The 15,056-nt window shown below is 40.0% G+C and overlaps 2 protein-coding genes and 1 pseudogene across 2 annotated transcripts in view; 2 read left to right on the forward strand and 1 right to left on the reverse strand.

Moving 5' to 3' along the window:
* The window catches only part of QRSL1 (glutaminyl-tRNA amidotransferase subunit QRSL1), a 362,228-nt gene that overhangs the window by 297,653 nt on the left and 49,519 nt on the right, over positions 1-15,056 (forward strand). The window lies entirely within an intron of this gene.
* The window catches only part of RTN4IP1 (reticulon 4 interacting protein 1), a 54,323-nt gene that overhangs the window by 26,044 nt on the left and 13,223 nt on the right, over positions 1-15,056 (reverse strand). Inside the window, exon 5 of the mRNA XM_050786751.1 lies at positions 3,036-3,084. Within this exon, the coding sequence (XP_050642708.1) occupies positions 3,036-3,084 (49 nt within the window). The remainder of the gene's footprint in view (positions 1-3,035; positions 3,085-15,056) is intronic.
* On the forward strand, positions 7,880-7,979 carry LOC126954021 (uncharacterized; annotated as a pseudogene).

A 15,056-nucleotide genomic window follows, 5' to 3' on the forward strand; every position in this document is an offset into this window, starting at 1 on the left:
TGGGATGGTCTATAACACCCAAACCTCTCTCCTGGAAAGTAATGTGGCAGAGCCTCTGAGGCTACTCGCTGCCCCCTAATGGGGAAAAGGCTCTCTCTCCTCATCCTGAGAGAGGCTTAATCAAGCTCCCTCTTCTAGGAGCCAGTCAGTTACACATCTGACCACAATAGGAGCAGCCACTGGGCCCCATCATGTTCCTGGAGGCTTGGGGAACTTTTGTTTTGGTTTGTTTTGTCTTATTTGAGGTAAAATTCATATACATCACCATTTTCACAATTTTAAAGTATTTAAAGTATACTGTAGTCTCTAGTACACTCACAATGTTGTGCAACCATCACCACTAATTCCAGAATATTTTAATCACCCCAAGAATAAGCCTCGTGCTTATTAAGTAGTCGTTCCCCACTCCCTTCTCCATCCACCCCCAGCCCCTGACAACCACGAATCTGCTTTCTGTCTCTGTGGATTTGCCTATTCTAGACATATGATATAAATGGAATCATACAATATGTAGGACCTTTTGTTTCTGGATTTTTCTCACTTAACCATGTTTGGAAGATTCATCCATGTTGTATCAGGCATCAATATTTTATTCTTTTCTATGGCTGAATAATATTCCATTGTATGTCTATACCACATTTTGTTTATCCATTCATCAATTGATAGACATTAGAGTTATTTCCACTTTTTTTCCACTATTATGAATAATACTGCTATGAATATTCATAAATAAGATTAGGCTTAAATGTATGTTTCCATTTCTCTTGGGTATATACCTAAGGATGGAATTGCTGGGTCACATGGTAATTCTATGTTTAACATTTTGAGGACCCAACAAACTCTCCCACAATGTCTGTACCATTTTAACTTCCCACCAGCAATGAATGAGTGTTCTAATTTATTTACATCTTTGCTAATATTTTTTATTTTCTGTATCTGCTTTTTATTATAAGACACAGTATCTCACTGTGGTTTGGATTTGCATTTCCCTAATGAATAAATATATTGACCATCCTTACACGGACTTACTGGCCACTTGTATGTATTCTTTGGAGAAATGTCAATTCAAGTTCTTCACTACTTAAAAATTGTGCTGTCTTTTTCTTGTTGAGTTATAAGAGTTCTTTATATATTCTGGATACTAGACTCTTATCAGATAAATGATATGTAAATATTTTCTTCCATTCTGTGGGTTGTCTTTTCACTTTCTTGATAGTGCCCTTTGGCGTATAAAAGTTTTTTAATTTTGGCCGGGTGCGGTGGCTCAAGCCTGTAATCCCAGCACTTTGGGAGGCCAAGACAGGCGGATCATAAGGTCAGGAGATCGAGACCATCCTGGCTAACATGGTGAAACCCTGTCTCTACTAAAAGTACAAAAAAAAAAAATTAGCCAGGCGTGGTGGCGGGCGCCTGTAGTCCCAGCTACTCAGGAGGCTGAGGCAGGAGAATGGCGTAAACCCGGGAGGTGGAGCTTGCAGCGAGCTGAGATCCGGCCGCTGCACTCCAGCCTGGGTGACAGAGCGAGACTCCGTCTCAAAAAATAAAAATAAAAAATAAATAAATAAGTAAAGTTTTTAAATTTTGATGAAGTACAATTTACTTTTTTCTTTGGTTGCTTGTGCTTTGGGTGTCCTATCTAAAACTCTGTTGCCAAATCTACAATCATGAAGGTTTTCTCTTATGTTTCGTTCTAAGACTTTTTTCCCTTTCCCTGCCTACTCTTCTAAGAGTTTTATGGTTTTAGTTCTTATGTTTAGATCTTTGATCCATTTTGAGGTTTTTTGTTTGTTTTTGTTTTTTGAGACAGAGTTTCACTCATCACCCAGGCTGGAGTGCATGATCTAGGCTCACTGAAACCTCCGCCTCCTGGGTTCAAGCAATTCTCCTGCCTCAGCCTCCTGAGTAACTGGAATTACAGGCACACGCCACCATGTCCAACTAATTTTTGTATTTTTAGTAGAGACAGGGTTTCACCATGTTGTCCAGGCTGTTCTTGAACTCCTGACCTCAAGTGATCCACCCACCTTGGCCTCCCAAAGTATAGGGATAACAGGTGTGAACCACCATGCCTGATCTTGAGGGTTTTTTTTTTTTTAATACAATGTGAGGTAGGGGCTCAACTTCATTCTTTTACATGTGGATATCTAGTTGTTCCAGCAGTATTTGCTGGAAGAACTATTCTTTCCCCCATTGAATGGTCTTGCCATTCTTGTCAGAATCAATTGACCACAAAGGTACGGGTTTATTTCTGGATGCTCAATTCTATTCCATTGATCTATAAGTCCACCCTTATGTTTTGATTACTGTAGCTCTGTAGTAAGTTTGAAATCAGCAAGTGTGAGTCCTCCAACTTTATTCTTTTTCAAGATTGTTTGGCTGTTTGGGGTCCCCTGTGATTCCATATGCCTTTTAGGATCCACTTGTCCATTTATGAAAAGCAAAAAGCAGTTGGCATTTTGATAGGGATTGCACTGAATCTATAAATCACTTTGGGGGAGTATTGCCATCTTAACGGTATTTTGGCGACTCTATTTCTACATACATTTTAGAATCAGCTTACTGATTTCTACATTTTACATGCTTTTTAGCCTGCAAAAATTTTGATTGGAAACTAGTATTGGTTTTTGACATTGGCTGTTTCCTACTAAATTGCTAACTTCCATCTACCCATGGCACTGCCCATGGTCTTCCTTTTTAAAAGCTTTCCTACATCTGTTATCAAGGACATCCACACACCCACTCATATGAAACTACTAGAAAGCTTAATGCTTCCTTCTACATTAGAATATTTTCCTTACAGTGAGCTATGATTGTGCCACTGCACTCCAGCCTGGATGACACAGCAAGACTCCATCTCTAAAAAATATTTTTTTAAATAAAAAAGAGAATATTTTCCTCTTACAGAACAAGCTGAAATTACAGTACATTTACCAGATCTACCTTTTTCTCAGCTTTTAAGGAGAAATAATTTATCTTAATTTATAAATTCATGCAAACAAAATCCTCCTATTCACAAGATTAAAAAATGGTTTTACCTGTATAGCAAAAGTACCAACTCCGCCTGAAGCGCCTAAGATTAGAACACTGCAATGCAAAGGAAACCACAGTTAATGAGAATCTAAAGCAGATATAATTGGATAAATGTTTTCAACATATAACTGGTTGATGATAAAATGATAAATAATTCTAAAAGAAAATAAAGTTATTACACTTCCCAAGATATACTACACAAGGATTTTTATTTTAGGTTCACCAAGAAACTGTAGTTGCTTAAAATTAGACATTCTATGAGCTCTGTACCAAGAATATCAAATACCGAAAATACCAATAATTTGTTGGCTTAAGATAGCTCAGATGGTCCTTTGTAACATCTGCTTGTAATTTTTCCAGGCTAAAATTATTAGAGCTTCCTCTATGAGAGGGAGATTTGGGGCCCTTTTTAGTTTGTTATGCTTAGCTGTTCTCTAAGAAAAATCACATTCCTGACTACATTCTCACCAAAGCGAAATAAACATCTTTTGTTCAGACATGTCAAGTTCATCAACTTTCATAAATGAAAATCAATTCCCATCCTCGATATGGCTTCCTGTTAAAGCAGAGGAATGTGTCCAGCCAGCACAACCATCCTCATACCGCATGTTCTTACCATGGTAACTCACGATAGCCCTGAAGACCAAGGTGCTAAGCCTGGATCAGTCAGGGCAGGAGGGATGTGGCGGGACAAGGGTGAAGGGGTGAGGGGTAGGGTAAGGGATGATGAACTCTTTGAAATTGTGAATTTCCTAAAACAACACGTAAAATTTGTGTGATTATGCATATGCTTATTGACAAGGAAGGGAATCTAGACCTATCATCCATTTCCCAAAGAAGTGTGCAATCCAAAAGAGAATCACCGGTCAAAAAACTGCTTTCCACGCTCTTACATTTTATTCTTAAATTAACGTAGAGCTTCAGAGAATTGCCTACTTGGACTGGATGGTTTCAAGTCCCAGAAAATTGTTTGCACTGTACTTTGGTGTCATGCTACTGATCAAGGTTGAGGAACATTATAAAAAGTGATTGTTTGATATCTGATACTGTATTAGCTAAGGGGATATTGTTGACAGAATTCATGAGAATTCTTTTTATGACAGCTTACAAAAAAACATTTTTCTGAACACTAAGTGGTGGTAGTATGTGTCCTATTTAACGTCACCATAAATTGAGTAACTGCTAGTGTGGGTCCCTACTGCCTTGGCTGCTGGAAAGTGCAGGAATTCTGCCACCTATCTCTAGCAAGTACACCAAGTCTTGGAACATGCACTCTATCTATAACCTTAACCCTAGTTTCATTTCATTTTTTTTTCTATCTTGCCCAAATCACAGAAGGCTGTTTGTCACCCTTATTTATAGCTTAAAAGTTACTACTAAAATTTCTGAGCCAGTTGTTCCCTTTGAAATTAAAACCATGAAATGTAATTAAGACAAGTCTCCTTGCAAATTGTGTTCCTTCTAGAAGGGTTTATAATTTCCAAAATTATAAAGACTAGAAGAAATTGTAAAGATCCTTTTGGGGCTCAGAAAGCAATACCCCAGAGTATGTCACTTTGACATGCTGAGTATTTTGAGGTAAAGAAGCAACCTCAGAACGAAGCTCTCTCTGATCTCTCACCATCCCGGCCACGGTCTTTCATCCCTTTGTCTCTCCTGAAGTGCAAAGGGAGGATTTTTCTGAAGTTCCCTCAGAAGGAATGCTATTTTCTTGGGCCCCTCCCTATAATCTCACCAAACACAGAAGATTAACTCACATGAAAGAAGACTGGGTGCCACACCCACAGCCCAGATGAATTTTGTCCTAGGCTACTGTCTGTTCTTTGGGCCCATTCATCTCCTCTCAAAATAATTTACTCTTCCTCTAAAAATGCCTATATACTCCCCTTCCCTCCACCCTATGAAGAGGGTATTTAGGCATCACCAATTTGGCCCTTCTTTGAGGTTCATAACTTGTGTGATTTCCGTGCACCTACACATTATTACCTGCCCAGGTCTGCTGCCACCAACACTGACAGTGACCCCGCCCCTCAATAGTAAAGCTGCCACCAGCCACGCATGCAGTGCAGAGAGGACCAGTTCCCCCGGGGCCCACAACCACCACTGCTGGCCCTCATGCACACTGACCAGAGTCCTGAGGACTAGTCCACCCAAAGCCTGCCATCCACACCAGCAGCAGGAATGCTATGTAGCTGCATGTGTCACCTAGTGACCTGAGGACCAGACTGCCCAGCATTCCTATGTCCAATAAAAGGGCCCAAGAGGCCAAGCGTGGTGGCTCACGCCTGTAATCCCAGCACATTGGGAGGCTGAGGCAGGCAGATCATGACGTCAAGAAATCGAGACCATTCTGGCCAACATGGTGAAACCCCGTCTCTATTAAAATACAAAAATTAGCTGGGCTTGGTGGCGCACACCTGTAGTCCCAGAAGGCTGAGGTAGGAGAATCACTTGAACCCAGAAGGTGGAGGTTGCAGTGAGCTGAGATAGCACCATTGCACTCCAGCCTGGTGACAGAGTGAGATCCTGTCTAAAAAAAAAAAAAAAAATTGCCTAACAGCCTCCACAAACTAAAGCGTAAGCCACTGAGAAATTCAGACACCACTGATAGTGATCACAGCCAAAGAAATCATACAAAGACGCTGGGTGCAGTGGCTCATGCCTGTAATCCCAACACTTTGGGAGGCCGAGGCGGGCAGATCACGAGGTCAGGAGATCGAGACCATCCTGGCTAACCATCCTGGCTAACACGGTGAAATCCCGTCTCTACTAAAAAAATACAAAAAAAAATTAGCCAGGAGTGGTGGCAGGTGCCTGTAGTCCCAGCTACTCGGGAGGCTGAGGCAGGAGGATGGTGTGAACCTGGGAGGCAGAGGTTGCAGTGAGCTGAGATTGTGCCACTGCACTCCAGCCTGGGCGACAGAGCGAGACTCTGTCTCAAAAAAAAAAAAAAAAAAGAAAGAAAGAAAAAAAGGAAATCATACAGAGACTACACTACTGTGCTCACCCAGGAACAAAGCCAAAGCACTCTACTCAAACAACACAATAGATACATCTACAGGAAAAAGTACTGGAAGTACAAGCCAGAGCAATCAGGGAAGAGAAAGAAACAAAAGGCATCCAAATTGGAAAAGAGGATGTCAAATTGTCCCTCTTTGCAGATGACATGATCTTACATATAGAAAAAACAAAAGACCCCACCAAAAACTTCTTAGAATTGATAAACAGATTCATTAAAGTAACACAATACAAAATCAACATACAAAAATCAGTAGCAGCCCGGAGCAGTGGCTCACACCTGTAATCCCAACACTTCGGGAGGCTGAGGCAGGCAGATCGCTTGAGTCCAGGAGTTCAAGACCAGCCTGGCCAACAAAGCAAAACCCATCTCTACTAAATACAAAAATAGCTGGGCATGGTGGCACATGCCTGTAGTCCTAGCTATTTGGGAGGCTGAGGTGGAAGGATCACTTGAGCCCAGGAAGGCGGAGGTTGCAGTGAGCCAAGATCATGCACTGTCCTCCAGCCTGGGTGACAGAACAAAACTCTGTCTCCAAAAAGAAATTTTTTTAAATAAATAAATATAAATAAAAATTTAAAAATTAGTAGCATTGCTACATACCAACAATGAACTAGCTGTAAAAGAAATCAATTTCATTTACAATAACTACCAAAAAACCACTTAGGAATAAATTTAACCAAGGAGGTGGAAGATTTATATAATGAAAACTAGAAACACTGATAAAAGAAATCAAAAAGGGCTGGGCACCGTGGCTCACACCTCTAATCCCAGCACTTTGGGAGGCCAAGCAGGGGAGGACCGCTTGAGCTCAGGAGTTCAAGACCAGCCTATCTCAAAAAAATACATATAAATTAAATAAATAGAAGAGAACACAAAAAAATGGACATCCTATGCTCATGGATTGGAAAAATAAATGTTGCTAAAATGACCAAACCACCCAAATCAATCTACAGACTTTATTCAAGCCTTATCAAAATATCAATGACATTCTTCACAGAAATTTTTTTAAATCCTAAAATTTGCATGGAACCACAAAAGACCCTGAATAACCAAAAGAATATGTGCAAAAATAAAAAAGCAGGAGGCATCACCTTACCTGACTTCAAACTATACCACAAAGCTACAGTAACCAAAACAACATGGTACTGGTATAAAAACAGACACATAGACCAATGGAACAGAATAAAGAACCCAGAAATAAATCCACCTATTTATAGCCAGCTGATTTACGACAAAGGTAACAAGAACTTATGTTGGGGAGATGACAATTTCTTCAATAAATGGTGCTGGGAAAATTGGATATCCATATGCAGAAAAATGGAAACTAGATGCCCATCTCTCACCATATATAAAAACCCACTCAAAATGAATTAAAGACTTAAACATAAGACCTAAAACAAAACTATTAGAAGAAAGCATATAGGAATACAGACAACAATGATATAGGTAAGACTTCAAAAGCACAGGCAGCAAAAACATTAATAGGACTATATCAAATTAAAAAGCTCTGTACAGCAAATGAAATAACCAACGAAGAGACAACCTGTAGAATGGGAGAAAGTATATTCAAACTCTACAACCAACAAGGGACTACTACCCAGAATATATAAGGAACTCAAAAAACTCAACAACAACAAAAAACTAGTAATCCAATTAAAAACGTGCAAAGGATCTGAACAAACATTTATCAAAAAGAGAAAAATGATCAAGCATAGGGAAAAAAAAATGGTGTACATCACTAATAATCAGGGAAATGCAAATTAAAACCACAATGAGATCTCTCACCCTAGTTAGAATGGCTACTACCAAAAAGACAAAAAACAGGGCTTGCTTAGGCAGCACATATACTAAAATTGGAATGACACAAAGACAAGCATGGTCCCTGAGCAAGAATGACATGCAAATTTGTGAAGTGTTTCATATAGAAAAAAGACAAAAAATAAATAAATATCGGAAAAGATGCAGAGAAAAGGGGACTCTTATACATCTTTGGTGGGAATGTAAGTTAGTATAGCCAGTATGGAAAATGGTATGAAGCTTTCTCTAAAAGTAAAATTACCCTAAGATCCAGCAATCCTACCACTGAGTATTTATCCAGAGGAAGGAGAATCAGTAATATCAAAGAGATATCTGCACTCCCATGTTTAATACAACACTGTTTGCAATAGCCAAGATATGGAATCAACTTAAATGTTCATTAACAGATAAACAGATAAAGAAAATGTGGTACATATACACAATGTAATACTATTCAGCCATAAAAAAGAAAGAATGAAATTCTGTCATTCGTGGCAACAGGGATAAGCCTGGAGGACATTATGTTAAGTGAAATAAGTCAGGTATAAGAAGATAAATGCCACGTTTTCACTCAAGGGGGAACTAGACAAGCTTGAGGTAACAGAAGCAGAGTAGAACTGTGGTGTATCAGTCGCTGAGAAGGGTAGCAGGGAGGGAAGAACAGGGTGAGGTCTGTCAACAAATACAAAATTACAGCTAGAGAGGAAGAATAAGTTCTAGTACTCTACAGCACTACAGGGTGAATATAATTAATAATAATTTATTGTATACTTTCAAAAAACTCAAAAAGAGGATTTTTAATGTTCCCAACACAAAGAAATAATCAATGTTTGACTTGAAGGATATGCTGATTCTTCTGATTTGATCACTACACATGGTATCCATGTACTGAAATATCACACTACACCCATAAATGTGTACGATTATTACATATCAACTAATATTAAAAGGAAATAAATAAATGTGTATAACTTTTCTCCTCTTAATCTATTATCAGTTTATTTCAGCAGACTCAGTTATAGAACCTTCAGAGGGCAGAGGTAAAGTACCTTTTGCCCTGATAATTTAAACATAGCTTTAGTACTTTCCGAATGAGGGAAAAAAGTATTAAAAGTGCTTCACAAATACATCCAAAAATTAATTCCCCCATGAAATATTTCACCCTCTTACTTTTGTCCATTCTTATAGAAGTGTCGCTAGTCAAATTCTCATTTAAATTCCTCACAGTGTGTTACCTGCACTCTCCAACTTTTCCTGAATGGAAACTCTCACTATTTCCTGAATGGAACTCTCCTCCTCTGAGACCCTGTTCCTCTCATTCTTCCCCCTACATTGCACACACACTGGCCCATTCCTCCAGACTCTAGAATGCTATAATTACTTGCTGAGGTCTCCCTTCCCTTGAAGGCCCAAGTCCCAGTTTTCCTCGGCAATACCCTTAAAATAGCCTGGAACCTGTTATCTGTGCCATACATCCTATTTCCCAACCTATTCTGCAAGCTCATAAGGTCAGAGACCTCATATTATGCCCTCCACTGGCCACAGTGCCCTGGATGTAGCAGATGCCTGATCAAAGTTTCTTGACTTTCAAAATCATCCATAGCCAGATGCAGTGGCTTACGCCTGTAATCCAGCACTTTGGGAGGCTGAGGCAGGAGGATTGAGCCCGGGAGTTGAAGATCAGCCTGGGCAACATCATGAGATCACATCTCTACAAAAAATAAAAAATAAATTATCTAGGTATGGTGGTGCTGAGGTGGAAGGATGGCTTGAGCCCAGGAGTTTGAGGCTGCAGTGAGCTATGATTGTGCCACTGTACTCTAGCCTGGGTGACAGAGTGAGACCTCGTCTCTAAAAAAAGAAAAAAAGAAATCATCCAATCACCATTATGTCCTACAATCAAAGCAACAATTGCTACTACCTCAAGTGAGGGGATCGCCTGGCTACTTGAAAGACTGCATTAAAGTTTCTTCCAGTAAAGAAAAGCTTGAAAATAATTTCTAATTCTCTCTCTGTGAATGCTGGATACTAAATATAATGGCTACTTCAGGATCCAACTGCCAAATACATCTCCGACCTCATTATTGTCAGTTCATCTCTTCCCCATAATTCTTGATCCAAAGCAACTTCATTCCCTCAAATAAGAAAGCAAAACTGTTTTCACAGCTGGGCTTAGCAGGAGTGGTTTGCAATAGCAGCTTCAGTTCCTTGTGCTGCCACCTGATGGCGACCCCAAGCCAAAAGCAGCAAGGAGCAGGCCCAATGAATGCAGCGCTGTTAGGTTATCAAGAAGCCCGAGGACTCCGCATTTTGTGCAGGTTCAAACATATCTTTATTCAAAGTCCCCAAAAGGCCAGTAGGTAAAATAAATTCTCCTTTTTTTGAGATGGAGTCTCGTTCTGTCAGCCAGGCTGGAGTGCAGTGGCACAATCTGGGCTTACTACAACCTCCGCCTCCCAGGTTCAAGTGATTCTCCTGACTCAGCCTCCCAAGTAGCTGGAACTACAGGTGCCCACCACCACACCTGGCTAATTTTTTTGTGTGTATTTAGTAGAGACGGGGTTTCACCATGTTGGCCAGGCTGATCTCAAACTCCTGACCTCAGGTGATCCGCCCGCCTCAGCCTCCCAAAGTGCTAGGATTATAGGCGTGAGCCACCGCGCCTGGTGGCAAAATAAATTTTCATGCCAACAATAAGCTGGTTGGTCTTCTAAGGTCTGAAGTCTTGTGGCTGAACTAAATATTCTTGTTGTATTCGTCACAGCACGTTCAATGCAAAGGGAAGCTACTGCTGTTGCTGACCTCCCAGTGGCCCTTCGCTTAAGTCCTACACAGTGGGAATACTTTTTACCTAGCTTGCTGTAATGGCCACATTATATATTCGAATCTCATTGAAGTAGAAGCCTATTTGTGATAGTGAAGAAACGTGTGCTGTATTTGTTGGTTTATATAAAGTGCGCAGAAATACTCTACTTGAAAAAAGCACTGTTATTCAAAATTGCCAAGGTTTTTAATTGCATGCCTCCATTACTTCTTAAGTACACACACAGAGCCTCTTTGGAAGTCAGAGGGGATTGTACTAGTGACAGATATTTTTTAAATATGGGGAAAACATGAATAAGTATTATACTACTTAGGCATTCTTAAACCCTAAAATCTAACTTGCTCTGTCCTTTCTGCCTAATCTCTGAATTCTCCCTAAACATACATTAAGGCACTGAAGCAACGTTGGCTTCTTTCCCATGACTGAGTCACTTTTTATTTGGCATTTGGGCACCTAAGTCCTCTACAATCACAGTTTTCAGTATTGTAATCTTATGAGGTAAGGCACCAACACCTTAGCTGCCTTACAAAAACAACAACAACAACAACAACAACAAAACATGAAACACGCTACAAAACTTAATCTGAATAAGCGGAAAAATAGTTACAAAACAAATCAACCAAAGGAGACCAAGATAGCCTAGATTTGTGTGTCCTCTTCTTCTAAGACTCTGTAATTCATGTTGACATTCCCCAATTTACAGAAGAGTTTGTGTGTGAATTAAATGTTTAGAAAGTTAAACACATTTTCCCAAGAAAACAAAGCTATTTATATATCTTGGTAAGGTGGCCAGGGTAAGCCATTTATGAAGGTTAGTTGACCCATAATCGATGAAGAACTTTATACACAGGATAACAATGGCTTTGTTATCTGAAGTGTATTCAGAATTTCAACCGGGGTACTGGGAATGTATCCCCCCAAATGGGATAGGCAGTGGGAACCATCCCAAATCACTGGTTCCTTCAATCATATGCAGAAGCAGATAGAGGGAAGAAATGCATGTGATAGGCTGGACGCAGTGGCTCACGCCTGTAATCCCAGCACTTTGGGAGGCCAAGGCAGGTGGATCACCTGAGGCCAGGTGTTCAAAACCAGCCTGGCCAACATGGTGAAACCCATCTCTACTAAAAATACAAAAATTAGCCAGGCGTGGTGGTGGGCACCTGTAATCCCAGCTACTCAGGAGGCTGAGGCAGGAGAATCATCTGAACCCAAGAGGCAGAGGTTGCAGAGAGCCGAGATCACAACACTGCACTCCAGCCTGGGCGACAGAACAAGACTCAGTCTTACAAAAAAAAAAAAAGAAAAGAAATGCTATGATGGTTGACAACAGAACGTAAGACAGAGAGAAGTAGTGTGGTCAGAGAAGGATTTACTCATGGAGCCAACGAAGCTGAAGTCCTTCACTTACACAAGGCGCAAAGAGGAGCCCTAGCAATATATTTACATAGACATATGTTTTTGTAAAATTTATAAAAGATATGCTAACCACAATCAGTTAAGATTGGTCTTTTTTCACTCTTACTCATTAGTCTGGCTTTCTTGTCAGGTGATACTAGATCTGGCTAAAGGGAAGTTGATTGGAAATACACTTGTTTGAGGTTTAGTAGAAAATACTGATGTGATTCGTAGTCACTTCTGTGTAGAGTTAAGTTATTCCTAGGTGTCTTAGTTTAAGAAACGCCTTCCAGGAATTTCTTCCTACCTCTCACTAACTAAGTCAACTCACCTAAGCAACATGACATTTCCTTAAGGCTGTGTATCACTGCGCCCAGCATAGGGTCATGTGAGTAGTGAAGGAGAAAGTTAAACAAGGTTTGAAATGTACAAAGCCAGAAGCTAGTCTGTGGAAAATTCTTCCAATTAAAAAAATGTAAGAATTTACAAGACAACACTATATGGAAGAGGTTAACAACAAACTAGTTAATCACGATTGTCCATTAAAATACAATAGTATTTTAGGCTTATTCACTACACAAGAAAACGTGAAATGCCTTGAAATCTGTAAACCAAAAATAAAATTCTAAGGCCCCAGCCATCTGAATGGACTCTTCTTCTTGGCCAAGGACATTGCCTGAAAATCTAGTTCTGCTCATGATGGGAGAGGAGGTTGCAGGCCTCATTATACCCCTGCAGCATTAACATCAACACAGACCTTCAATCTGCTAGGAAATATTTACAGTCTATTCTCTCTAAAGCCAGCTACTTAGAGGTTTCATCTGCATGATAAAACCTAGGTCTCTACAACCCCTTATCTGAACCCAGACATTCCATTCTACTTATAATAAATCTTTCAACCAACTGCCAATCAGAAATTTTTAAAATCTACCTATCACCAGGAAGCCCACCCCTCTTCAACAGGTCTCACCCTTCAAGATCAGACCAATGTAAATCTTATGTGTATTGATGGATGTACTGTCTTCCAAAAATATATAAAAGCAAGCTGCACCCTGACCACCTTGGGTGCATGTCATCCTGAGGCTGTGTCACAGGTGTGCCCTTAACCTTGGCAAAATAAACTTTCTAAATTGACTGAGACCTGTCTCAGATATTTTGGGTTCACAAAACTTATAGCTCATATATAAAAGGAACTTGGAAGTTACTGTTCCAAATTTGACGACAATCTTACATTTTACTTGACACGAACAATAATGAGTAGTGCTGTGGAAGGTGAGAGAGCAGGGTTTATGAACAATGTCAGGTTTTGGCTTAGGGTAAACCACAATTAACTGACATTAGGATTACAGAGGAAGAGTTAGGGTGGTAGTTGGTAAGTCTTGTTTTGCTCAAGTTGAGTTTGAGATATAAAGAGAACATCTAACTGGAATTCAGTAAGAGGATAGAGTTAGAAATACAGATCTGCAAGTTACCAAACTATAAGGAGAAGCTGGGAGTAGATGAGATAACCTTGGGAAACAAAAAGGAAGAATAGAGTGGAACACTGGGAAAACAGCACATTTAAAGGGCTGGAGGAAGAAGTGGGGGCTTCTAAAAATGACAAGAAATGGTCAACAACAAAAAAAGAAAACTTAAAAGTCTTAATGTCCCTGAAACCATACAAAAAGTAAGTATTTAGGAAGTGGTCAACAATGACAGATACTTCAGAGAGGTGAAATTAAAATAAAAACTGAAAAATGTCTTTGGGCTTGGCAACTTAAGTCACTTAAGTTAGCTACGACCCCAGTGAGGGCAGGTGCAATTGAAACGCAAGGCTAGAAGCTAGATTACAGTCCACTGAAGAGTAAATGACTTCTAAACCTCACGAGACAGTTAACCCAGTCACTTAGAAACCTATTGTGTAAAACACAAATTTCCAGGAGTGAGGTTTCTGCTATTCTTTTAAGTGCCCCCCCACCACTCAGGACTCCCTGGAAAATAGACCCTGAAGCAAAGGAAGATTCATTTCCATCACACTGACCAAGCCAGAGCCTGCACTCTCACTCTCCTTGCCTCCTCAACCCCATACTTTGTTTATGCAAGAAAACAGCAGGGGTTTCTTTCTACTTCCCCTTACCCCACTAACAATACAACCCAGTCAGGTGCAAATGAAAACTCAAAGTCCAAAAGGGTAATGGGCTTGGGGAGTGGGAAGAAACAGGTGGTGGTGGGGTGAAGAAAAGGCCTTAGAATGCATTTGAAAGAAGAAGGCTGTCGTTTTAATATAAGCATGTTGGTAGGGAGTAAACCCAATGCTTTCATGTTTGGGCCTAATTCTATAATTCTATAACAGAATTAATCAGATGCCTAATTTACACTTACATGACAAAATTTTACTGCCATAAAGCCTAATACCAAAAAAAGAAAAAAGTATTCCTAAATTCACTTCATTGAGTTGCAAGTATACACAATTTAAAAGAGAAATTTATTTTGTGGAGGAGGAATAGTTCAATTCCTAACTCTGTTGCCCAGGCTGGAGTGCAGTGGCACGATCTCGGCTCACTGTAACCTCCGCCTCCCAGATTCAAGCGATCCTCCTACCTCAGCCTCCTCAGTAGCTGGGGCTACAGGCATGCAACACCACACCTAACACCTTTTAATACTTCTGTCAAACAGAGTAAAGTACAACTTTCCCGACAAGACATGAATTTCAGGCAGAGCATGAAATATTCAAGTGTACCCATGACACTACCAATAAATAAAACCATCAAATCTTACCATATTCAAAAAAATCTGGTTGTAACAACTTTTAAAAAAAATTTCTACTTATTTGAGAGCCCTAAGTTATCTATGTGTTCCTACTGAACAAATCATGAAGAAACTACAGATGGACTGATAAAAAGGAAATAATTTTGACTTGACATTTTCTTTTTCTCTTTTTTTTTGTTTTGAGATGGAGTCTTGCTCTGTCAACAGGCTGCAGTACCGTAGTGGCACAATCTCAGC

Source organism: Macaca thibetana, chromosome 4, assembly GCF_024542745.1.
Source record: "Macaca thibetana thibetana isolate TM-01 chromosome 4, ASM2454274v1, whole genome shotgun sequence".
NCBI lineage: Eukaryota > Metazoa > Chordata > Mammalia > Primates > Cercopithecidae > Macaca > Macaca thibetana.